Source organism: Eutrigla gurnardus (genome assembly GCF_963514095.1).
Source record: "Eutrigla gurnardus genome assembly, chromosome: 21".
Taxonomy (NCBI): Eukaryota; Metazoa; Chordata; class Actinopteri; order Perciformes; family Triglidae; genus Eutrigla; species Eutrigla gurnardus.
The window spans coordinates 939,360-966,953 of record NC_139932.1 but is presented as its reverse complement, the minus strand read 5'-3'; the positions used below and the strand labels follow the sequence as shown (position 1 = coordinate 966,953).

The following is a 27,594-nucleotide window of genomic DNA, read 5'->3' as shown; positions in this document are numbered from 1 at the left end:
GATCTCTGTGTGTGAAAGAGCTGGGATTGATATGTATGTATGTGTGTGTGTGTGCGCGCGCGTGCGTGCGCCCCCCAACTTTGATTATGGGCAATATATAATATAATATAATATATAAATATTGTGGCAAAAAGCGAGGGAACACCAGGACGTCCGTACGTCAGCACGTCGGTGACGATCTCAACGCTGATAGGCTGTCGCGGCGCGTCTTCACGCGAATTCGCCGCAAAAGTTCAATTATTTCAACTCGAGCGATGGCGCGATGGCGCGATGAAGCGATGGCGCGATGAAGCGATGAAGCGATGAAGCGATTTTTCGCGTCCATCGCGTCCATCGCGCCGCGCTATCGCGTCCATCGCGTCGCCCGGCGCGATGAAGCGTCTAATCGCGTCTTTGCATTGACTTTACATGTAATCTTGTCGCGCGATGAAGTTTCATCGCGTTTGGTGGGTACGCCCCGTAAGTCCCCGCCCCAGCAGGTCTCTCTGTCACCTAAAACCACCCTCCTACCCCCGTCTCACTGACGGCTCAGCAGTCGGAGATTCGCCAAAGGTGCCTGTGTTTTTCTCGAGTCTTAGTCCGGAACCATGGCTCAGGTCAACGCCTGCCTCAAACGCGTCCTCACCATCTTCAACCTCTTCTTCGCGGTGAGTTAGCACCTATTCATCACACTTAAAAAACGCCGCCTGCTCTCGGTCCTGCGGTCCACGAATTAAAAGCACATAGAGGATTTGACCGAGTCCGTCGGCCTCCGGTCCAACACCGACGGTAAACATTCCTGTCAGCCTTTGTTTGCATGTATTTGGTGTTGTATGTTCCCTGTCCATCACGGAACGTCTCCTCGGTGACACAAGAGTGACGTTTTACTCTAAAACTGGCAACTTCTCTGACCCATCCAACAACAACAGAGGGTTTAGTCCCCCACGCGACCGGTTGACGTGTATGACGTAATTTCTCTCGCTTAAAAACTTTTCGGGCGTCATCACGTTAAAACTCACGGATGTGATAGTGCGTGGACATCACGTTTGCATATTTGCCATCTACGCGAACACGAAACGGAGGGCGGTGTTTTTCTTTTTCACCCTGGGACCTGAGGGGTATTCCACCAAACTCGCTAATTAAGGCGGCGCTTACCTAGTTAAGCCTGGTTAGAACTAACGCCAACTTCCACTTGCGGCTAAAACCGTATTTCAGCTGCGCCTTGTTGAGGCTAATTCAAGCCAGGTTAACGTTGTTACGCGCGTTCACGGGATATGAAGCCAGACCAGGGGCCTCATTTATAAAGCTTGCGTATGCACAAAATGGGGCTGGAAACGTGCGAAGGCCACTTTCCACGCAAATGTTGTGATCTATAAAAACCAAACTTGACGGGAAAGTGTGCGTACCCGTAAGCAAACTCTGAGGCATGCGTACCGGTACGCACATTCTGGAGACTGGAAGGGAATCAGCAGTAAACGTGAGAAGAACTATATATGTTTGATGACTCGCACACATTTAATTACACTCCATATCATACGTTAGATCTGCGTTATCATGATGAACTCCAGAAATGTTTTTGACGCCCTTAATGAGTGATAGTTTTTTTCATGTTAACACCTTCTTTTAAAATCTGACTTGTATCTTAAATCAAAATCATTTTGAAATATTGAATCAGCGCTGTCACCGCAGGAGGAGGAGACGGCCCAAATGCATGTAATACTGTATACGATAAATACCTTCCATTCGATCACTGCAGAACACAGTGGGAATAACTAAATATTGTCCTTATTTATGTGCATATGTCATCAACACACATACATACAGCCATTAAGCCATCGTATAATTGTTACACTTATCCTCGTTTTTAAACCACCAGAGCGCAGAGGAAATGCGCTTTAATGAGTGGCACGCTCGTGCACGCTCATTCGTGGAGCGTGGAGAGCGCAAATTTATCGATGACCCCGAGCCACGGCCCCCTGCCCGACTGGAGGGGTATCAACAGGGCGCAAGAATCCGTGAGGATGTTATGCGTTTGTAATATAAGGAAGACAACAATCAATGTTCATTGTAAACGTATTATTTTATTAATCACAGTGCGCGTTTGCTGTCTCATCTGCAACGTTGTTGATGGCGGTGATTGTGTCTCGCTGAAGTTGCAGGACAGCATCAGTGAGCACCCGACCGCTTGATGTGCCATGCGCCCGGGGTGCGCTGCTGCTTTGTTTTATATACAATAAAAGTTTAAAATCGGTTTACCCTTATCCCTCTGGTCTCACTCGCGTCTGTGTCTCCCTCCTTTTCGGACACAATCCCCGTCAAAGTCACATCAAAATCAAACTTCCTCAAGTACTCTAGCAATACATTAAATCCATGTTAGGAGCGGAAAGATGTCATTTACCTTCAGATCACCGTCCGCTCCTCCGTCCCACTGATGCCGTTGACAGCAGCAGCAATGTGTTGCCACTCGCACTGCTTCTTTTTGTTCGTGATCCCGCTGCTGTGACCACTAAATAAAATTATTTTCCGGGCCTCCACCTCCCCAACAAGTGTCTCTTCTCCGTTTCTGAAAAGTTACGTTTCTTCGCTATTTTTCTGACCTGTCGCCGTGATTCACCACACGGAAACAATTGCATGCCAGCTCATTAACATAGTAAAATGTGGGCGTGTACAGTGCAGGATTCAGGTACGCACACTTGTAGGTGATCCTGTAATTTTAAAGGTAACATTGTGTACAGCTTGCGTGTGCACAGTTTTATAAATCAGATTTTTTTTTTACGCACGCAAACTTTGGCTTTTTGGCGTACGTACACTTTTAGTAAGGATCCTACGCACAGTTTTATAAATGAGGGCCCAGAACCGTGAATGTCGAATCATCGAGAAAATGGCAGAAAAGACCAGAGCAAAAAATATTGATGGAACTGTACGAGGAGTACAAACCCATCATAACCAAAAAAGGGAACACTGTAGTGATAAATAAAAATCGCGAGGCTGCTTGGGCAAGAATTGCCAAGCGATTAAATACGGAAGTACCGTTAAGAGTAACATCTTCTAATATAACACTGACAACAATTTCTCAAACGTGAGGATAGTGTAGAGCAGGTGTGTCAAACTGATCCTGTAAAGGGCCGCTGTGGCTGCAGGTTTTCATTCCAACCAAGCAAGAAAACACCTGACTCGACTTATTCACCTACCTGATTTGCCTTCACACCTTGATTGGTTGGATCAGGTGTGTTCTTCACACGTGGCCGACCACGGTTCAATTCCCGACTATGGAACTTTGTGAAACTTCTTTCTTTGGCCTGAACTCTCTCTCTCTCTCTCTCTCTCTCTCTCTCTCTCTCTCTTTCTCTCTCTTTTTTAATAGGCCTAGTAAATGCATCTACATTGACCAACACATTTATCTCAACATATTCAATTAACCTATTAATGAACTCACCTGAAAGGAATTTATGTGGCTGAAAATTGCATGCAGCAATGCCTTTGTCATTGGGATCTATATCATGCTATTAATAATAACATCTTTATGCCTATCATGTTTTTGCAGGTTATATTTGGGTTCTGGCGAAATTGTATGACATATTTATCATAGTTAAGGTAAAATGGTCTAATTCTCTGATCTAAAGACAATTATACAGGCAAAAAAAAAAACAAACAAAAAAAAACCACACATGAGATGTCCTCGCCAGGATGTGAACCTGGGATGCCCACGTTCGGGGGCAGGTGCATCACCACTCACCCAACTGGGGGCTTTAGACAATGATATGGCCAGTCGGTGTTAAACAAAATAAACGATTTATTCATATTTTTTTAATTGCAAGCATGTATTCTTAGACGCTTGGTGAAAATATAGTCTGTTTGTACTTCATATATGTAATTTTGGTAATTTTTGGTCTTTCACGTGACGAAATCACGAGGACTAGGCTTGGCGGAACCTTCTGCTGGTACAGTTGTTTCCGACAGACGGACTTCTCTGATACCCCCGCTTAAGTAAGCCTGATGGTTTGGTCGGATAAATAAATTCCCATGGTTACTTAGCGGAGAGTGCCTCAAGTCACGTTGATTGAACGCAACTCTCGCTAAAGGTAGCGAGGCTTATTGAAATTAGCCCGGCTTTGCGCTTAGCGAGTTTGATGGAATACCCCTCTGGTTTCAACAGGGTGCGTTTACACGCACCAAAGTCTCAAACGTTTCTGTGTGGACTGTAGGGCTGTAACGATACACCAAACTCACGATTCGGTTTGTATCACGATTCTTGACCCACGGTTCGATACAAATTTCGATATTATTATTTTTTTTTAATTAAACATTTGATTTATGTAAGATGCAGATTTGGCGTTGTTGGGACCTAACCGTTAGGACTACACAATGCGGCCTACAAAGCCTACACAATGCGGCCAGGACAAAGGAACAAAGGAGATAAAAACTACAACCACCATTTTAGTGTCACCTCCACCTGGTCGCGAGATGTGACGTCACACAACTGGTGCCCTATTGGCTGACAACTGCAGGGGACTCCGGGGGTCCCCCGGACCAGCCGTGAGCTATAAATCCTGGCGCCACCAGAAGAACCTCCTCTCTCCAACGTAACTCGCGTTACACCAGGAGGTGAACATTACGTCTGCAGCGTTTCCCTTTGTCCTAGGCCGCAGTCTTTCCCCCAAACTCGCTGGACGAGCAACAGACTGTTTTACCCCTCTTTTTCTCTACTCGTTTTATTTTTCTTTTGTTTATCATTTTGGATCCCGAGGAGACCACCGCGACAGCGCGACTCTCCCGTTCCCCGCGGTAAGAAGAAAAACTTTCTTCGTCCCAGCTGCCAGCAGAACGGATAACTCGACCCGTCTTTGTCTGAAATCAGCTGACTAAATCGCAGAGCCCCGCGATTGTTCCTCATTTCCCTGCAGAAGGAAGAATAACTAACGGTTTTCTTCAACCAATTGGATCCGGCGCTGAACGAGCGCCCACGAACTACCGTCCATTGCCGGCGTCAAGGAACGCCATCACCGCACGGGACGAAACCCTCACATCGACGCATCTCACATCGACAAAAGTAAGAGGCTATTTGTCTGGGCAGAAGCAGAGATTCGATAGTGTAGGACATGCTTGTAATTCTTGTTAATGTGTTTTAAGTTCTGATCGCGGACCGCCGAGTCCGTTTGTTCATGTGCTGCTGTATTCGAATGCTGATCGTGTACCCACGCAGCTGGGTTGATTTCTGTAACAGTGTTTTCGACTAACCTCCGCCATATTCGCGAGCTCAGAAAGCCTCTACTATCAGTTAAAAGACCGGTCTCGCGGAATAAACGCCAGTTCATTCACGCGAGCCCGTGTGATAGCGGCACGGCTTCTGAGCCTCAGAATATCGCTCGCGCATTCTCTCTCTCTTTGTTTGTGTCCCGCTAACACACACACACACACATACACGCCGCACACACGTGTCCTAAGCCAGCTGTTCCCGGCGGACGCTAGGGACATAGCTACATCTGGTGGCTACATATGGCTATCTCTCTCTCTCTCTCTCTCTCTCTCGCTACTCCATCGGACGTCAGTGGCTCCGCCCCTGAACGCTGCGAGGAATAGCTCCATCTGGTGGCCGCACATAGCCATCTGTCTCTCGCTCTCTCTCTCTCGACACGCACACAGCACACACATGCACACGCACACGCACACACACACACTCCACGTGTGTCTCTCCCTTTGTTTAGCTTAGCTTTGTGTGTTAGGTAGTTAGGTAATAAGGCTTTGTTAATTGCAGTGTTATTGATTGTGATCATTATTACTGATTTTAATAAATCTTATTATATTATAACTAGCGGTCTCTTGTGCTTGTTGTGTATATGTCACTGGATAACAGCAGGTTGTGAAGGCTAGTGCTTGAATTTCACGCCCTTCTTAATTGTTAGATTGTTTTATGCTTCCATGCCAATGATCACGATGATTGGCATGTGAGTATAAAACCTTTATATTGAGACTGAATACAGTTTTAGGTTATCTTTTCCCTGATCCCAGGGTGGTGCCCCGTTTATTCATGATTATATCATGATAATATATTAAATATAATTATTAATACTGATAATCATATTGATAGTTAACTGTTGATAACCAAATCTGCTCCTGCTACAACCCCAACAGCGTGGAGGGCGTGTCTATCTGATGGTCTGTTAACTGCACAGGTCCCTCACTCAACTTACTACAGGGAAATGTCCCACAAAGCAACGTTGCAGAACCAAACTAAGGTAACGTAGTAACTGTAACTGTCTTTGGCAACGGGGAAACAAATACCGCAGCTGTACGTGGAGAAGCGTCCTTCCTCCCGCCCGTCCTACCGACTCCTCCTCACATTTCTGCCCGATAAACAGCGTCTGTCACCGGCAAAAAAAACTTTAACTCACCGAGTGTTTATGATGGGGAAAAAAAATCTCCGCGACGGTCAGCCCTCCGGACCGAGACTTCAGTGAACTTTACCCCGGAAGACAGCCTCCGTTGGGTTTTGAGTGACAGGGAGACTCCAGGGAACCCCCTTGAAAACGCACACACGTCATCATCATGACGTGTACCGGGACGTCTTTTTGCGCTGCTTTCTGTGAATTACACAGCGGTTCGTCTTTACTGCAGCGGTGCTTCGCTCCGTGTGAACGAACAACGGCGGCGAACGACCGCTGCGGTGTTAATGTGGTGTTACTTACAGCTCATAGTGCTGATCTGGACCGGAAGTTGTGTCGCGATTCTGCCTTCTCGTGGCGCAAGACAGGTTCGTGGATCTGAGTGTCGCGATTTCAGCTTCGATACGTGTATCGTTACAGCCCTAGTGGACCGCCCTTAATCGTATACTGTGTTTATTTACTGTATTGTGGTGTCAGTTTCACAGCATGTATGAAATGTGCAGAGTCAGGGGTTGAAATTAAGCTGTTTTACTCGCCAAATGCGAGTAATTTTTGTATTTGTCGAGTAATTTATGAAGACCACTCGCCACTCTGGCGAGTAATCTAAAAAAATAAAAGCCCATCATATCTTTCTTGTGTAGAAGCTTTTAATGTGAAGCAGCAACAACCGGAAGTTGTGTGTTTTGATCAGCAACTTAACACGTCTCCCGTCAGTTCTGGGATGGACGCCTCTCATTGGCGGTTAGGTGTAGGCATGAGGAGTGAGGAATCAGGGTAAGCCAATCAGAGGCAGAGTAAGGCGGGCTATCCCAGATGATCCCGCGAAAATCAACACCACTTCCCACACTTGTTCATTCATACTTTGTAGACCTTTTTACCGCAGCCTATAAACTATTTTTTCCCGATTTAGCTACTCCATTATGTGGAGATTTCTTGTGGGGGGGCAGCCCCCAAGAAAAAAAACGAGGACGGAGGAAGAATCGACCGACAGCGTCTCAGCGCCCACCTCGTCTCAGTCATAACCGGCTAAATATTATGTTCGCAAATTTAATGAGAAGTGACGCTACACGGTGTCGGGTGAGGCACAGAGATTGAAGTGTGTTACAAATGAAATGAAAAATGTTTCTGTATATATACTGCTAATAAATATTGTGAAGAAAAGAGACTGCGATTACTATGATTGAAAATCAATTTAGACAGACATACGAAAAAGTAATTCTAACAAATGGCAATATAATATTTTTGTCTGGTAAAAAATCTGTTTGTCTAGTAAAAATTTTCATCTACTCGCCAGTTGTCTGGTAAGCCAAAAAGTTAGTTTCAACCCCTGTGCAGAGTCTTATCTTAGTCCCTCTTTAACACACGCACGCACGCACACACACACACACACACACACACACACACACACACACTGACTGAACATTGTCTACATGTGCCATCATTCCAATATTACCATGAACTGGCAAAAGGCCAAGAGGAGTCATGTAGTCACTGGTGAGTAATAATAATAATAATTTTAAAAAAATCTAAAGGAAAAGAAAATTTGGCGCCAATGTATCGATAACTTATGGTAGCATATTGTGATATTTCGATATATTGTCCCAACACTAGTCAAAATGTAGTTTGGTGTAGTTATTATTCAGTTTAGTATGACACATAAATCAAAAATAATAATAAAACAGAATTATGCAAGTTGACAAGAACAAAGTTTCAGAAACATTTAGATGCTGGAACCTACGAGACAATTATTTTTTTCTTAACCAACTAGTACTTTTTTTTTTACAAGCAAGAGTTTTTTCCCCTTTGGTTCCTGTGTTTGTGTTTCTGCTGGTTTCCAGTCAGTCTGAAGGCAACACAATAATTACATGTCAGTGTTTCCCCTACCATTGTACAGGCCTGGCGGGGCCGCCAGTCCAAGGAGACCTACCGCCAGGCCAAAAAAAAAAAAATCAATACGCCAAAAATAAGCCACCTATCAATTCATTCATAAATCAATAATCATTTACATTAGGAGCGCCTCCGCGCAGCACAGTAGACTTGCTCCGCAATACGCGCGGCCGCAACAATCCTCGCTGCGCGCTCCCGCTATGTTCTTCTTCGTGTACTTTAAGCGCTTGATGTTGTGTTGACGCCTCGTTAAACCTCCACGATGTCGCTTTCTACTTTGAAAACACGGAAAGTTGACACTGTATTTTGATAAGCTGTTGCACTCTTCAGACTCGTGGTGTGAGCGGAACCGGACCGGTGCCGGAACCGGACCAGTGCATTTATAAGAAAAATGCCGCTGTGTGTCTCCGTCCAAAATCCGCTTTCCTCGCGCTGCCTGCTCGCACAGATCCGCTCGTGAGCACATTCGAGCGTTCTCGAGAAATATATGCACAGATGGCGCTCCTTAAAAACAACATCAAGCCATGCGTGTGTAGTATGAGGACGTGGTGACGTATGTACAACCGGCTAACGGGCCAAAGCCCGTTTGGGCTGGAGCAGTGTGAATGCAAAGCCGGGGACAATCGTGCCCAGCACGCTACTGATCGTGCCCTTAGGCAGCCTATGTTAATAAAATAAGGATTGTTTTTTGATAAGCTGTGGAACTCTGAGTTAACCTATTTCTACCTGAATTTCTATGAACTATTAGGCTGTAGAGTAAACCTAGAACTTATATTTTACTAATATAAGACAATATATGCACTCATATGTCGTTGTAGTGTTTTACAGTATCTGTAGCTATTATTAATGTTATGCTCCTCATTTTCAAGCCATATTTTTCCGGCCCCTAATTTTGGATCATTTCCATCAACCGGCACCTTAATAAGTCACTCTCTCCTTGAATCCTTGAAAACCTTGAATACACTCTGGTTGAACAAAAATGTTGAATGCAAATATAATAATTGCAGAATTGCAGACTGCCTGCTGTGCCACCTGACTTAATCCAACTGCACCAATACACCATCCCACGCATCTCGTCCGTTTAGGGTTTTCTCGGTGGGTACCACCGGGCCTGAAAAAAATTCTAGGGGAAACACTGCATGTTATAGTTTGCAGCTGTATTTCTCTCCAGAAAAGTCCCAGCTTTGATCTTTCACAATAAAAGCCCCTGGTGCTGGCTAGGATTGTCACGATACTATCATTTTAAAGTCGATACTAAAGCTGTCAATTTTCCTCTATAATAATATTTGAATTGCATTCCATATTTGTTTCAATATTCAAATTATATTTGAATATTTAAAGCTCAAATTCAGCCTATTATTAATATTAACTACACTACACAGGCGTATACGTTGCCAATGCCGTTATTGGCAATGTGGTTGGTATTGGTTACCAATAAATCTGTTTAGTAATAATTAAGAACGTAAAACAACCACATTGCCGTTCTCCTGGGGATGCTGTGTACCCGTTGCTATGGCTACGCCCTCCTCGTCTCATCGTCGGCTCTACTTTTACGTTCTCACGTACATCCTGCTGTTTATTTCGTTCCAGATGAATCAGCCGATGGAGACGTGGGTCGATCTAGCTAGCAGTAAGCAGCATGAATGCATCTTTGTCATGACATCATCGCTTCTAGAGCTCCGCCTATATCTTTGTTTCATTTCACCAAGTGCTGCTGCATGGTTACCTCCGTGATGTGCCGCTGTCGTCTTTTCTGATAGTGAGATTGTGATTCAGAAAACTTTATTCATCAGACTTCCTGTGTCAAAAGCATCCGTTTATGCGGGTAGGCCAAGGCGAGGAGGGCCAGATGTGCGAAAACACGTTAAAAAAAATAAATAAAAAATTTATACTAATTGCAGCATTCGAATAGTACAGATTTTTTTACTATTCTAATCATATTTGATTCCCGAAGTTCATTCCAACAGCCCTGGTCGATACCGATACCCAGGAAAATACTCAATACCATTTTCAATACCACAGGGAGAAAATTAATACAACTTTAGAGGACGAATTTTTTAAATAAAGATTAGAACAATACCATATATACCACATTTTAAAAAGGTTTCTGACGTAGTGCAAAAAAAAGAAAACGGTTACATAACTGTAGTGTTTGTATAATTTATATTATATGTATTCAGCTACAGTCCTGTTTATTTCCTGTGTTTCTGGTGACTTGGCACCATATTAGCTGGTTGACTTTTTAGACACATGCTATTGTGTTATCCTGTTAAATTAACGTCTCTAAATGTTAAGACGGCAGGACTGATGGTGTTGCTAGCTGCAATTATGTCATTAGTCTTTCGTCCCTGAGACAGAGCAGCAGCAGAGAGCGCGCTGAGACAAAAGGGTCATTCCATGTGAAAACAGCCAAAATCGGGGTATCATGTACATGACACCTCTCAGATTTTGCTGAAAAGCGGTGAAAATATGCCTTATGTTACCAAACGAGGGAATCTGACGTTTCAGGTCAATATCTCAATCGGTTTGCCCGTGGCGTCCATTTGAATTTCAAGTGCCACACCCCTTTTTGACACATTGGAATTTCGCATTTCATTTGTTGGCATTTTTGGAGGCCCATAACTTCTGTTCTAATAGTGATAGAAGGCTGAAAATTGCTCTGTAAGTTCATTGTAATGTGTACTACACAATTCTAAGGCAGAATTAACATTCCTTACTGTTTGGGTGACAGTAGGGTCACCAAAGTCCAATTTTATTTTGACGGCCAAAATTATTTTTCACTTTTTGGGTGCTCCTAGCACCACGATGAATGATCACATTTATTCTAAACAGGATTAATTGTTATATTTGGGACCTTTGCTCTTGCCAAAATGAATTTGAAGGGTATGGTACCACTGGTGGGGGTTTTATGGGGGTCCAAAAACCCTCCCGGGCAGAGGTGACTCTTTTGGAACCCCATATTTGGACCCCCAAATGACCGCGTGGGCACTTGATGATCCTAATGGGATTTATACCAGATAAAGATACATATTTGTTCTTTCTTTTAATGAAATAAAACCTTTGACTATGAAGCTCCTTAATATTAATTTTATTCGTCAAAATGCACCATTTTGGACTTTTTTTTCCAGAAGTCTGGAATGTAGATCAGGGAGAATTTAGTGATGATAAAGCATGAAAATAGTGGAAATAACTTAGTATTATGCTCAGTGATGGCAAACAATTAAATATTTAGACTGCTGTCCATTCATTTCCTGAAAATCACAAATTAACCCCTTATCCCCGATGAAAGAGACCTGCCTGTGACAAGCGACTTGCAGCATGAGCAAGTCTGCAGGCCACTGATGCAAACCATATTCTGACACCAATGTAGATGTTTCAATGGGCAAAAGAAAACATTAAGAACATTACATTCTTCTTTGTTAGTGCAGAAAATATTAAAAAACATGAGGAAACGTACAAATTGTAGAGACGTTACGCCTCGGCCAAAGCGATCAGTGGAACACGATCGCATCATTGCTTTATACCAATTTCCAAAGATAAGATACGGATGAAAAGAATATCACAGGATACAATATTCACAGATGTCGATGCAGGACAACAATCAGATTCAGAACACTTGGATACAGAACACCCGGAGGGAGAACACTCGCAGTCAGATCAGCCACAAAACTACATTTTCCAACCAGGAAAATACATTGCCTGTATCTATGATGATGACTGGTTCATTGGAAACATTGTTGAACGTTCAGATGAACATGGTGACGTTTTTGTGAAATTCATCTATGGATAACTATTATCCAAGAAATTGTGGAAACAGTAACATAATTTTGTCATGGTCCTTTTGGTCGCGTTTGTATTGGCGAGCACTGCGTCCATAGATGAATTTTACAAAAACATCACCATGTTTATCTGAACCTTCAACAACGTTTCCAATGAATACAGATACAGGCAATGCATTTTCCTGGCTGGAGTTTTGTGGCTGATCTGACTGCGGGTGTTCTGCTTCCGGGTGTTCTGTATCCAAGTGTTCTGAATCCGATTGTTGTCCTGCATCGACATCTGTGAATATTGTATCCTGTGATATTCTTTTCATCCGTATCTTATTTTTGGAAATTGGTATAAAGCAATGATGTGATCGTGTTCCACTGAACGTTTTAGCCGAGGCGTAACGTCTCTCCAATTTGTATGTTTCCTCGTGTTTTTTAATATTTTCTGCACTAACAAAGAAGAATGTAATGTTCTTAATGTTTTCTTTTGCCCATTGAAACATCTCCATTGGTGTCAGAATGTGGTTTGCATCAGTGGCTTGCAGACTTGCTCGTGCTGCAAGTCGCTTGTCACAGGCGGGTCTCTTTCATCGGGGATAAGGGGTTAATTTGTGATTTTCAGGAAATGAATGGCCAGCAGTCTAAATAATATTTAATGGTTTGCCATCACTGAGCATAATACTAAGTTATTTCCACTATTTTCATGCTTTATCATCACTAAATTCTCCCTGATCTACATTCCAGACTTCTGGAAAAAAAAGTCCAAAATGGTGCATTTTGACCAATGAAATTCATATTAAGGAGCTTCATAGTCAAAGGTTTTATTTCATTAAAAAGAACAAATATGTATCTTTATCTGGTATAAATCCCATTAGGATCATCAAGTGCCCACGTGGTCATTTGGGGGTCCAAATATGGGGTTCCAAAAGAGTCACCTCTGCCCGGGAGGGTTTTTGGACCCCCATAAAACCCCCACCAGTGGCACCATACCCTTCAAATTCATTTTGGCAAGAGCAAAGGTCCCAAATATAACAAATAATCCTGTTTAGAATAAATATGATCATTCATCGTGGTGCTAGGAGCACCCAAAAAGTGAAATATAATTTTGGCCGTCGAAAATAAATTGGACTTTGGTGACCCACCTCTCAGCCTTCTATCACTATTAGAACAGAAGTTATAGGCCTCCAAAAATGCCAACAAATGAAATGTGAAATTCCAATGTGTCAAAAAGGGGTGTGGCACTTGAAATTCAAATGGATGCCACGGGCAAACCGTTTGAGATATTGACCTGAAACTTCAGATTCCTTTGTTTGGTAACATAAGGCATATTTTCACTGCTTTTCAGCAAAATCTGAGAGGTGTCATGTACATGGGTGGCTGAGTTGGCACGGAATGACCCAAAAACAAGTTTTCGAGATAACTTGTTCTTAAAATAAAAGTTTGACAAGGCGCCGAAGAAAAACTACGCTGAAACTGACTCCAAATTGTACTTATTGACCGAAAGCCTGGAGGCAATGAAGGAAAGCCTGGAGGCAATGAAGGAAGAGCTGGTGAAGAATGACAAGAGGGCTGAAGACGAGAGGGCTGAAGAACGGCTGATGGCGGAGCTGAAAGACATGAAGAAAAAGATGGAACCTCTCCAAAAGTTGATGGCTGAAGTCAAACAACTCCGGGAGGAGACTGCGGAGAAAGACGAGTTGATAAAGGAGCTGGGGAACAGAGTGGAGGAGCTGGACCAACAGGGTAAACTGAATGAGGTGATTGTGAATGGCCTCAAAATCAGGCCTCCAACCTACGCAAGGGCGGTTGCGGATGCAGCCTCGGAGCCAGATGAATCCGAGATTAAATCTGTGGAGATGCAGGTGGCTGAGTTCCTGACTGGCAAAGACATTGAGGTGAATTTCGACAACGTCGAAGTATGTCACCTCTTACCCCGAAGGAGAGAGTCTGCAACTCGAGCTGTTGTGCTGAAATTCACCAACAGAAAATTCAAGACTGCTCTGCTGAAGCAGGGCAGGAAGCTCAAAGGCTCGGACGTCTACATCAACGAGAACCTCACCAAAAAGAACGCAGACATCGCCAGAACAGCTCGTCAACTGAGGAAGGATGGCAAGATACAACACACCTGGACGGCAAACTGCAGAATCTACATCAAAACAAAGGGAGCATCAGCAGAAGAAGTCAAAGTAATCCAGATCAGGAGTAAGGATGAGCTGGAGAAATACGATAACTAAGGTATGGCTCACAAACACTCCATAACTACAACACAGCAAAGTTCAACGGTTCTTACACGGACTGAAAGACTGATGGGAATATCTGAAAGGATTGCTGAGCAGGGAAGTGTGGAGCTCATTACAAATCGACATGTGGATTATACCTTATCTGACCCGAATGAAGGAATTGACCCGGACAACCATTTCTATTTCAACATGACTGGGAAATGTCAGTACTACACTGAAGTTCAATACAATGACAGCATTGAGATGGACGGGAAACTGTCTTTAATTCACTTTAATAGCAGGAGTCTATACACCAACTTTGGCCACATCAAGGAATACCTAAATTACTTCAAAAACCCTTTCACCATCATCGCGGTGTCAGAAACATGGATTAATGAAGACAAAGGCACAGAGTTTTTCCTGGATGGATATAATCTTGTATGTGTTAATAGGAGGAGCAAAGGTGGTGGAGGAGTGGCCCTATTCATTGACGGTAACACCAAGTATGAGACAGTACAAAATATGTCTAAAGCTGTGGATCACTTGTTGGAATGTGTGACAATTGAAATCTGTGTAACGAAAGGTAAAAATATAGTTATAAGCTGTGTTTACAGAGCACCGGACTCAAAAATAGAAGACTTCAATGAATGTGTGGGTGAAATATTCTCTGAAACAAGCCAACAGAGAGTTTTTATCTGTGGCGACATAAATATTGACTTAATCAATCCAAAACAAAACACGGGAATTGATGAGTTCATTAACATGATGTATACAATGGGCTTACAACCTCTCATCACACGCCCTAGCAGGATCACTACACACAGTGCTACTCTGATTGATAATATCTTTACTAACGTTACTGACACAGCAAGTGGACTCCTGATAAATGATATAAGTGACCACCTACCTATCTTTGCTATCTATGACTGCATATTCACTGTGGGACAGACACCGAACAAAAACATATGCATAAGGGTCAGAACTGAAGAAGGAAACTGAAAAATGAACTACTGATACAAAACTGGAAAAATGTTTACAATGAAACAGATGTGAATGATGCATATGATTCCTTTTTGCAAATATTTAAAACACTGTACGACAGACACTGTCCTGTGAAAAAAATACACCCAAATCGGAATAAGGAGCAGAAACCATGGCTCACAAAAACATTGATAAACGCCTGCAGGAAAAAAAAAAAACTCTGTACAGACAGTTCATTTAATCAAGGACGGCCCAGTCAGAAGTGAGATTAAAACGGTATAGAAACAAGTTAAACACTATCCTAAATTAACGCAAGAACGAATATTACAGCAATTTACTAGCAGAAAACATGAAGTATACTAAAAAATTATGGGATATTCTAAACAACATGACTAATAATAAAAGTAAAAAACCAAACTACCCTCCCTACTTCAAGTATAACAACATGCAGGAGGATAACCCGGAGGTCATAACAAATAGATTCAACCAATTTTTTGTAAACATCGGGCCAGAGCTAGCCAAGGACATTTCTGACTCACCCCTGCACTGGGGCCACTTTGATAAGGATGGAGACAGAAATCCCAGCTCAATGTTTCTCACACCAGTGAAGGACACAGAGATTAGACACCTGGTCAACATATGCGTAGCCAAAACTTCTACTGATGCTGACGACCTGGACATGAGGCTAATTAAGAAAGTATTAGATGGAATCATTTCACCCCTGACATACATTTTCAATCTGTCATTTCAAACCGGGACGTTTCCCACCAAAATGAAAGTTGCCAAGGTTGTGCCACTGTTTAAGAATGGTGACACACACGAGTTTACCAACTACAGACCAATTTCAATACTGCCACAACTGTCAAAAATCCTAGAGAAGCTATTCAACAATAGGCTCGACAACTTCATCAACAAACATAAATTGTTATATGACAGCCAATACGGCTTCAGAAAGAACCATTCGACTGCCCTAGCTTTAACTGAGTCTGTGGAAATCATTACTGACGCCATTGACCAAAAACATTATTCCATAGGAATTTTCATAGACCTGAAAAAAGCATTTGACACCGTTAACCATGATATTTTAATAGCTAAACTGGAGAGATATGGCCTTAGAGGTGTAGCACTGCAGTGGGTAAAGAGCTATCTACACAACAGATCCCACTATGTCAAAATAAATGATAGCACATCGACTAGCTTGGACATAGTCTGTGGGGTCCCACAGGGGTCAGTTCTGGGTCCAAAGCTGTTTATACTATACATAAATGATATATGCAAAGTGTCAAATACTCTGAAATTAATATTATTCGCGGATGACACAAATATTTTCTGTTCGGGGAGTGACTTGAACCAACTTGTGGAAACAGTAAATCAGGAAATGGCTAAACTTCAAGTGTGGTTTAATATAAATAAATTATCACTAAATCTTGGAAAAACTAAATACATGCTATATGGGAAAAGAGGTTGCAACAACAGTCCCAACATTCAAGTAAACAGAGTGAATATTGAGAGGGTCCGTGAGAATAAGGTTCTGGGAGTGATTATCGATGACATGTTAAGTTGGAAGCCACACAAAAAAAGGAAAAAAGGAAGTTGGCCAGGAGTGTGTCCATACTTTGGAAAGTACAAAAAATACCAAATCAAAAAGCACTTCATCTGTTATACTGCGCACTAGTCTCTCTGCACCTGCAATACTGTGCAGAGGTGTGGGGACACACATATAAAGGCTCCACACAGCCCTTGTTAATTCTCCAAAAAAGAGCCTTGAGAATCTTACACTATGCCAACTACAGGGCACACACAAATCAGTTATTTATCGAATCAAGAATACTCAAACTATATGATTCAATAAACTATCGCACAGTACAAATGATGTACCAAGCTTCTCACAGAACTCTCCCCCAGAACCTGCAAATACTTTTCCTAGACAGAGAGAGACACAATCTTAGAGGGAACATGATTTTCAGGCAAAGGAAGGTACGAACTACGTTAAAATCCTTTTCCTTATCGGTCACAGGTGTTAGACAATGGAATGTGTTAGAAGAAGAAGTCAAAAAATCAGCAACACTAAGTGTCTTCAAGAAAAAGTATGTAAATTCAACCGTTGAACGGTACAGATTATTGCATGATAGTTGAAAAAGGTCTGAGGCATGAATCGGCAGACATGGTGTTGTGACGGGATGGGAGCATAACAAATGAACATTCTGTACCCAAACAATAAGTTGAACCTGAGAAACTTGTATGGTACGATGTCAGTTGTACGTAGCAGGGAGTAGAGCTGTGCGATATTACGATATATATCGTAGTACGATATAAAAATGTCTACCGTAGGATATAACCCTCTGTCGTTTATATCGTAATTTTAACGTGTAGGCTACTTGTTTAGCACTGTTGCTACACGCATTTCCACTGCATGCGTCTCCGCTGCGTTGCGTCTCCGCCACGCCAGCGGAGCAGATACGTTTCACTTTAGTCTATGGGTCAATCCCCACCAGGTCCGCTGCGCTGCGTGTCCGCTGCGTCTCAGCTCCGGCAGTCCGCAGCTCTCCGCAACAAATACGGACTTCTATTTCTGGCGGATGCCGGACCACGGCGCAGCATTTCAGCACAGGGCAAATATAGCGAAACAGGAAGTTCGGTACATACTCAACAATAAAACTTTTCAAAATAAAACACTTGTGTTAATAAAACCACTTGACTACGTCAAAAAAAGTCTTGTACTCCTTCCTTGGGAACACTGACCTTTGTATCGCTTGGTTGCTGTGTTTACACATATCTTTATATATATACACTCAACAAAAATATAAACGCAACACTTTTGTTTTTGCTCCCATTTTTCATGAGATGGACTTAAAGATCTAAAATTCATTCCAGATACACAATATTACCATTTCTCTCAAACATTGTTCACAAATCTGTCTAAATGTGTGATAGTGAGCACTTCTGCTTTGCTGAGATAATCCATCCCACCTCACAGGTGTGCCACATCAAGATGCTGATCTGACATCATGATTAGTGCACAGGTGTACCTTATACTGCCCACAATAAAAGGCCACTCTGAAATGTGCAGTTTTGTCTCACAGCAAAATGCCACAGATGCCACAAGCATTGAGGGGCAAATGCTCACATTCAATGGCGTCTGGCACGTTGGAGAGGTGTTCTCTTCACGGATGAATCTCGGTTTACATTGTTCAGGGCAGATGGCAGACAGCGTGTGTGGCGTCGTGTGGGTGAGCGCTTTGCTGATGTCAATGTTGTGGATCGAGTGGCCCATGGTGGTGGTGGGGTTATGGTATGGGCAGGCATCTGTTATGGACGAAGAACACAGGTGCATTTTATTGATGGCATTTTGAATGCACAGAGATACCGTGATGAGATCCTGAGGCCCATTGTTGTGCCATACATCCATGAACATCACCTCATGTTTCAGCAAGATAATGCAGGGCCCCATGTTGCAAGGATCTGTACACAATTCTTGGAAGCTGAAAATGTCCCAGTTCTTGCATGGCCAGCATACTCACCGGACATGTCACCCATTGAGCATGTTTGGGATGTGCTTGACCGGCGTATACGACTGGACAGCGTGTACCAGTTCCCACTAATATCCAGCAACTTCGCACAGCCATTGAAGGGGAGTGGACCAACATTCCACAGGTCACAATTGACAATCTGATAAACTCTATGCGAAGAAGATGTGTTGCACTGCATGAGGCAAATGGTGGTCACACCAGATACTGACTGGTTCTGAGTCCCCAGACCCCCAATAAAGCAAAAAAATGCACATTTCAGGGTGGCCTTTTATTGTGGACAGTCTAAGGCACACCTGTGCACTAATCATGATGTCAGATCAGCATCTTGATGTGGCACACCTGTGAGGTGGGATGGATTATCTCAGCAAAGCAGAAGTGCTCACTATCACACATTTAGACTGATTTGTGAACAATGTTTGAGAGAAATGGTAATATTGTGTATCTGGAATGAATTTTAGATCTTTAAGTCCATCTCATGAAAAATGGGAGCAAAAACAAAAGTGTTGCGTTTATATTTTTGTTGAGTGTATATACATACATTCATATACATACACACATACATACATATATATACATAAACTGCTAAAAAAAATAAAGGGAACACTAAAACAACATAATGTAACTGCAAGTCAATCATATTTCTGAGATATCAGCCTGTCCAATTAGGAAGCAGCACTGATTGGGAATCAATTTCACCGGCTGTTGTGCAAATGGAACAGACCACAGGTGGAAACGAGTGGCAATTAGCAAGACATCCCTATAAAGGAATTGTTCTGCAGGTGGTGACCACAGACCATTTCTCTGTTCTCTGCCTTTCTGGCATATTTTTTCTTTTTTTAATTTTGGCAGTGTTTGCACCACTAGAGTTAGCATGAGGCAGTTTCTCCAACCCACAAAAGTTGCCCAGTGGAGGGGGCCGAAGTAGGACAACAACCCAACAGCAGGCCCGATATCTGCTCCTTTTTTGCACGGAAGAACAGAAGGAGCACTGCCAGAGCCCTACAAAATGACCTCCAGCAGGCCACGGCTGTTCAAGTTTCAACTCAAACGGCCCAAAATCGACTCCATGAGGGTGGTTTGAGGGCCCGACGTCCACAAATAAGGCCTGTACTTACAACCCAACACCATTTTTTATTTTTTTTTATTAACCTTTATTTGTACAGGTAAAATCTCATATTTCACAATCTCATCTCACCATACAATGCGATTGGCATTTGCTAGAGATCACAGAGATTGGCAGATTCCCATTGGCGCCCTGTGCTCTTCACGGATGAGAGCAGGTTCACCCTGAGGACATGTGACCAACGTGACATGGTCTGGCGACGCCGCGGAGAACGTTCTGCTGCCTGCAACATCCTCCAGCATGACCAGTTTGGCGGTGGGTCAGTGATGGTCTGGGGAGGCATTTCTTTGGAAGGTCACACAGCCCTCCATGTGCTTGCCGGAGGTACCCTGACTGCCATTAGGTACTGGGATCAGATCCTCAGACCCATTGTGCGACCATATGCTGGTGCAGTGGGCCCTAGGTTCCCTCTAATGCATGACAATGCTAGGCCTCATGTGGCTGGAGTGTGTCAGCAGTTCCTGCATGATGAAGGCATTGATGTTATGGACTGCCCTGCCCGTTCCCCAGACCTGAATCCTATTGAGCACATCTGGGACATCATGTCTCGTTCCATCCACCAACGTTATGTCACACCACAGACTGTCCAGGAGTCAACTGCTGCTCTGGTCCAGGTCTGGGAGGAGATCCCTCAGGGGACCATCTGTCTCATCAGGAGCATGCCCAGGCGTGGTAGGGAGTGCATACAGGCACGTGGAGGCCACACGCACTACTGAGGATCATTTTCACATGTCTTGGAAAATCTCCACAAAAGTTGGATCAGCCTGCGATCTGATTTTCCACTTTGATTTTCGGTATGATTCTGAATCAAACCCTCATAGCCCTATCTTGACCAATGCTGACCATCGCTAAAAATGCTTCCGAGGGGGTAATTGGCTGGATCTCTTGGTGGAAATGACCTAGGGTCCAATTTAATTTCGAACCATCACTTTAAGCAAGTAAAAAAGTCTGCACTATAAACATTTGGAGCATAAATGGATAAGAATGCTACCTTTATGCCTGATAGAATTGTTTTAACATATGTTATATTTGTTATATTGTAACGGTCTTATATACATTCATGGTCGTCCCACCAACTTTAAAATCATTACTTTGGACCCCCGAATTTTACCGTATCTGGTGCTATTTAAGTTTCAGTTTGTGAATCAGTTTATTTCTGAATGTTTCTGATGTGGGATTCTGCTTGTAGCTGCTCATCACACGGATTCAAAACTCAGAGAGAATATGTTCTCCATAATAAATGTCTTTGACATGACTATTGATCACTGTTGATCAATTGTATCCAGATTTTGAAAAATTTCACAAAATTTAGCATTTTGTCAAATTCCGTGATCCCGTCAGACGTTCAGTCGCTGTTCTGATGGAGCACCTTGGCAGGTGACGAGGAGCTTTAACCTGTGTTGGATGTGATCTATGTTTTGTTTCAGATTATTGGCGGCGCCATTATTGTGGTCGCTCTGCTGTCTCAGGTCCTCACAAACATGAAAGGAGGCGAAGGCGTAAGAAAAAACTACATTCAAACCTGGAATTAACAAATGGAAAAATAACCGTTTATATAAAAGATCTTTATTTATCTTTATCTGTCAATCACATCTTCTGCCTGCAGCTTGAGGGTCGGACTGCCAGCCTTATCGTCCTCTACGTGGTGGGCTCCATCACCATGGTGATCGCCATCCTTGGAGCCTACGGCGCCCACAAGGAGAGCAAAGTGTGCCTGATCGTGGTGAGTACGGAGATCAGCTGACACGTGGACTGAACAGGGTGATGAAAGGTCTCTCTGAAAGGCTTTCATCATTTTTACATCATTTTCCTAAAGCAGACTCACAGGAAACATCTAGACTCACATCTGCGCATCTCTGAGTGGAAACAACCTGCTGCTCAGACTAAAGTCTAAAGAGAACAACAGGATGTGTGTAGTTTCTTTGCTTATTTGGACTCTAAACATGATGGCTGCCTCCTTAAAAAATACCAAACGTTATTGACATTTGAAGTAGGGATGATCGATTAATTGATAAGCGGCAATTCTTCTGAGAAGCTGAATTTCCCTCTGAATAGGTTCTATCTACTGTATACGTAAAATAAAATGCTATCTTCCTTATGATAAAAAGAAAATGCAAATCATATTTTGAATAATTTCATTTTAATGCATCAATTTGGTGAATTTTGAGAACCAAATATGACATCAATTACTGACCAATTTCTTACAAACTGCTGGTACTGTTACAAATGTTGACATACTAAATGGGGTTGAGGAATTTAAGCGTTCAAGAAAAGGTGAAAACAAAAATGACTAAAACACAGTGCTGAGCCTTTATACTATTAGTTTATTATGACTATTATTATTATTAATAATATAAGTGGGTGACTATTCCTCAGCCTTCCTTCCTGGTTTTGACTGAAGCCTCGTTCACATACGTCTCCACTCGCCCATCTCTGAGCGACAACTGTCAATGAATGTGAATGAGTTCTAGCGGAATGTGGTCAGGACAGGCGATGCGATGTGGGCGGGGACGGAGATAAAATAACTTTAACTTCCTGCGATGCGAGTGAAGCGAGTACCAATCGGAATGTAGAATAGAGATGATTGACAGTTAACGTCAACAGAGAGTTCCACAGAGAGTTGCCGCTTGAAACTAGCCGTCGGCGGCAGTGATTTTTTTTTGCCAGCGAGTAGAATTCAGTGAGAAACCGAGTAGCGACGTATGTGAACGGGGCTATACGCGCCGTCAAACTCGCCAGCTGAGGGGGGGTCGGCGCGGGGGACACCTTGCCATGGCGACGGGGGAAAACAGAACGTTGATGAGCCAAACCAGCCGTGAGGATTCCCCCTTATAATAAGCGCAGCTGCCCTCCTGTTTAGGCCTACCATTAGAGCCGCTAGTTAAGTCCATTTGCCTTGATGAAATAATTTTGGGCGAACATCGAGACTATGGTCAATGTGTGTGAAACACTGCTGCCAGCGTCCCGCTTCCCGTACGCCTTGTTGTTGTCGTCAGAGCCCTGCCTCGCTTGTGTTCGCGCATGTGCGTCAAGTACGTCTGGCGTCAAGCGCGCCCTCACGTGGACTGGCGGGGAATTGCGGGTTCAAAACGCAATTAATTGCAATTCATTTTATTTTAATCGAGTAATTTCTTATCCCTAATTTGAAGGGCTTCTATGAGAGTGTATGAAATCCTTCTCCAGCTGACATCTGACCCGTGGAACCCTGTATGAACCCGTCCCCTCCACGACTTCACGCACATTATTTTGTGATTGCTGTGGCCTAAAATGCCTGACTTTAGGAAAGTTGCAATGTTTTGGGGAGAAAGTGAATTTACAAAAAAAGTCACACTAATGTGATTGCCAAGATTGTAAGGCTGTGCAAAATTAGGAGAGATTGGTTGAATTTGCGCCATCTTTGCGATGGTGACGATGGAAGGATTCATTCATCAGCATCATGGAGTTAGTGCTTCAGGTCCTTTCCCGTCTTTCTCTGCAGTTCCTGGTGTGTATGGTCATTGGAAGTCTGATGATGCTGCGAGTTGGAATCCCCACCGCTGCCGCCCGTCCCAGGGTAACAACCGCTCTACTTTTCTTCTGTTCTTCTACTGCTGTTCTACTGTTGTTCTCCTGTTGATCTACTGTTGTTCTCCTGTTGATCTACTGCATACAAGAGATGTACCCGATATTTAATTCCTGCGTTGAATAATCTGATTGCCAGATTTCTTTTTCCCACAAACATGTAGCGAAGAAGAGACCAGGGTCACAGCCAATCAGAGACTAAGGCCCGCCCCTACTCGGCCTCTGATTGGCTCAGACCGTGGTGATTCTTCTTCACTGTTTGCTGTGGGGAAAAAACATTTCACTACACACATAAACAACCAGCTGGATGTTACTGGTAACATAATGCAGATGTTGAGGTTGTTTAACGCTGTGACATTGCTTTCTATTTGCAGTTCCCCTATTCTACCACTAGGTGCTGTGTGTAAGCATGGTCAGAGCTGTGCTTATATCAACACACATATTGTACAAGTACAAGTTGATAAACTCCACACTTTGCGTAGGAATGATCGTACACACCCATTACACACACCTGTGCGTACGCAGTGTTGATAAATGAGGACGCTGATCTTTGCCCTGAGAAAAACTCACCATTTCTGAATAACATCTTATCAGATGATGTATCCAGACACGACAGCCTTTCCATGTATTCCACAATGAGGGTCTGGGTTTCTGTTTGTAGCTGGCGGGCCTGTTGGAGGAGAAGTTTCGGGTGTTTCTGCCTCTGGACAAAGCTTCAGACGATGTGAAGAACATGGCTGACAGCCTGCAGACAGAGGTAACACACATGCAATTGCATGCACACGCACATTCACACTCTCTTCACACTCTCTCTCTCTCTCTCTAAAAGTCGGTCACATTTAGTTGACGTGATACAGAAGATTTATTGTCCTGTTTGCACTTGATATCAAACTACTTGTAACGTGACAACCCGATGCTGCTTCTCACCAGCTGATTGTTCCAGACGACAGCAGCTGAACCCAAACGTGTTTGCTATGAAACGCCTCCATCCGGCTTCCATGCAACACATGTGATGTCTTCACTCTGCTGTTAGGGAATGGAGAGTTAACTTCTTCTTCTCCTCTGGTTTTAGCTGCACTGCTGTGGTCTGTTCAGCTACTCCGACTGGGAGGACAACATCCCCGACTCGTGTGTGTGCGACCAGCAGGAGGTGATGGAGGGAAAGTGTCAGTCAGTCAGCTACCAAGTGAGTCTCCAACAAACACTCACATCATCATGTAGAGTTTCTAAATGCAGGTGAGTCATGTTTTTCTTCTTCTGTGGTCTGCTGCAGGGTGTCCTGCTGCAGAGGAAGTCGGTCTACGTGAAGGTCAGTGGAGCCAGTTGAGTATTACCTAAAGGTGAGTGAACAAGCCGAGTCAGTCAGTTGATGGAATTACCTTTCTGCCCCAGACCTGCTTCCCCGCCATCGTCCACTTCGTGCTGCTGTTCGCTGACGTCCTCATCGGAGTCGTCTTCACTCTGGGGGTTCTGGCGGTGAGACAACACACTTACTTTCAAAAGTTAACACACCGATAAACCGGGATGGAAACCTTCCATCTACGCTTGCAACTAGAAACAAGCCTTCGTTCCATCAACATCAGTTCCGTTAATCTTACAGTTCACTTTGCAGAAACAGACATCTGTTACCTCCTCAAACAAATGACTTCTCACATGAACCCACCATGTGTTTCATGAGCTTATATATGAAAATCATCACAATGGACACAACGCAGTGGGAATAAGATGATTTCTTATCATCATCTGATATTTCTGACACACTGACTGAACTTCAAGTAAAATTCAGCAATTTGAAAGTCATTTATATTGAAGGGATCCGTAAATGTGGTTTACAGAATCTAAATTTAGTAGAAGTTGTTTGCATGATTATTAATAATATTCTGGGCGGAGGTTGTCTTGAATTTACATTTGAAAGAAATGTGTTGCGTTTTAAAGGACAGTTGTGTTCATGTTCTTGACTAATGACCTTCTCACTGTACTAACAGACGAGCTAGCAAGGCTAACCACATCTGTCACATGACTTCAGCTGCAACAATTAGGCCTTTAGTTGACAGACAATTAATTGGCAATCATTTTTTCTCATCAAATAATGGTTTTGTTTTTTTGACAAAAGGCCAAATTTTCTGTCTCCAATTTGCTGCTTTTATTTGCCGTATGATTAAAAAAGTGACAGTAGCATTGGAGAAAATCAAAACGAGATAATAAAAAGGTATTCCCCATTGAGTTGGATGTTTATATAATAGAGTGTTAGCTGCATACACGGGGTTTGAACCTGCACCAGAGGCCTGTACTAGGAAGCAGGATTTGGGTTTAACTTAAGCGTTAACCCTGGGTTTTCCGTCCTACGATGCTGGTTCACTTCTTACCGGGGGAGATCGCCAAGGTAAGTTACGCTGTGGAGCTAACCTGCTCCGTTATGTTCCTGATAAGAGATCAACATGGAGAAAAACACCGCCTACTGACCAATCAGCTCTCTTGGTGCGTGGATAAAAAAAAAAGAAGCTTGGTGGATCGTGGATCGGGTCTCTTAGGAGAACTAGAGAGTTCAGAGACCGGCAAAACCCTCTTTCTGTCCCTGACGATGTTTTATATGAAAGATACAGATTCTCATCGGAGGGAATGACGTATCTGTGTCAGAGTACAGCCTACTTACCACTTTGAATTATGTTTTTATATTTATTTGATTTGCACCCAAGTCCGTTTTACACCGCCGGGATTGCAGCTAAAAGAATTAGGCTGATATTGTCATACAGCATGTTATAAGAATACATCTCAGAAACACATTAATTTATTTACTTCACGGGAACACCATTCAAAGTCCATGAGGGGGGACGTTGGGATCGGGCCTGGGTGAAGCGAGGTCAAATCATATTCAGACTCAAAGAAACAGTTTAAACTGACAAATGGAGGAAGGACAGCTCGTAATAAATCAATGACTGATAACATCACTGAGCATCTAGAGCTTATCAATCTGACCTATGCCTGTATGACAACAAATAAACCGTATTCTTTCTGCCCCGGTGATGTAAACCTGTTTCTATTCTCTGCTCATATACTCGTATCTCATATGGGAAGTCATGTCCGTATGTAGCAGAGTGACTGAGGAAGCTGGTAGGTTGAGTGATCCGTTGTTGTGGCTGATAGACTTCCTTCCTGTGTCCCCTCCAGCTGCTGGGCATGGTTCTGTCCTCCATCATGATCCACCAGATGCGTTACCCCAACAGACCCACCGTCCTGCTGACGGTCCCCGCCATCTTCACTACGCCTCCTCCCAAATACCAGGAGCTGCACAACCCTCCTGAGTACTAGGGGAGGGTCTGGGAGTCCAGGGTCCGGGAGTCCAGTAGTCTGTCTGTTGTGGAGGGGGGGTGGTTTCAGAGTGCCTACGTCACTACAAGGAGTCCTGACTGCTCCCACTGGGTTTTTTTTTCTACTGGCAAGAAGCTCTGAAAAGATCTGTAGCAACTTTCTTATTCTTTTTAGTTGAGTCGAGTTGAGCGTGAATCTGATTGGTCGAGGCGGGGCTGAATGGATCTTGTGTTTTTTCTTCTGATGATCGTGATTGTTCAACTTCTAATCATACCAATCAAATTATTTCATGTCGTTGGCCTCGTTGATCCAGGTCACAAAAAAAAAAGTATTTTCTTTTTTTTGAGACTTTAATCTTCAAATTCAGACGTTGGCTCTTAAAATCCTTTTCTGGATTCGACTTGATCAAGAAAATAAATTTAAGAGCATTTTTCAAAAGTACTAAAATTACAATAAGGGAAACCTATCGAGCTAAGATTAATGTCTCAATGCTGAATTTGTAGACTTTCATCTCTAAATCCAGATTTCCTTTCTCTTAATGTCTCCTCTTCTCCTCTGGATTGAAGGATGAATGAAAGAGTGGAGACAATTGTTAGAATTTAGAAGTTATGTTCTTTACTTCCTGACGTTTTGTGAGGATTCTGGCTACTCAATATTAATACATTCTTCTGTGAGAAAGATCAGTTATTAAAAGAAAATATTTTTTGATGGTTTAATCTCTTGTAACGGAGGTTTTTGGTCTCACGCTTTGTGGAACACAGGATTTATATTAAACTTGATAGAAACAATGTTTTTAGGAGAACAAGACTTCACGAGGACTGATAATGAGGAAAAGAACGAAATATGTACCGACAT

General features: G+C 43.1%; 1 protein-coding gene across 1 annotated transcript; it reads left to right on the top strand.

Annotated features, from left to right (window-relative positions):
* Positions 1-473: 473 nt before the first annotated feature.
* On the top strand, positions 474-27,345 carry LOC311031943 (tetraspanin-8-like). Its single transcript, XM_084038539.1, has 9 exons — positions 474-647; positions 21,297-21,368; positions 21,476-21,592; positions 23,348-23,422; positions 24,092-24,187; positions 24,503-24,616; positions 24,704-24,739; positions 24,823-24,906; positions 26,599-27,345. Exons 1-9 carry the CDS (start codon positions 588-590, stop codon positions 26,737-26,739), a joined length of 795 nt encoding a protein of 264 aa, XP_083894665.1. The 5' UTR covers positions 474-587; the 3' UTR covers positions 26,740-27,345.
* Positions 27,346-27,594: the final 249 nt, after the last annotated feature.

Coding starts and splice junctions, on each gene's coding strand:
- LOC311031943 (XM_084038539.1), top strand. CDS start 588: ATGGCTCAGGTCAACGCCTGCCTCAAACGCGTCCTCACCATCTTCAAC. Junction 21,369..21,475: donor ACATGAAAGGAGGCGAAGGC/GTAAGAAAAAAC, acceptor TTCTGCCTGCAG/CTTGAGGGTCGGACTGCCAG. Junction 24,617..24,703: donor GTCAGTCAGTCAGCTACCAA/GTGAGTCTCCAA, acceptor GGTCTGCTGCAG/GGTGTCCTGCTGCAGAGGAA.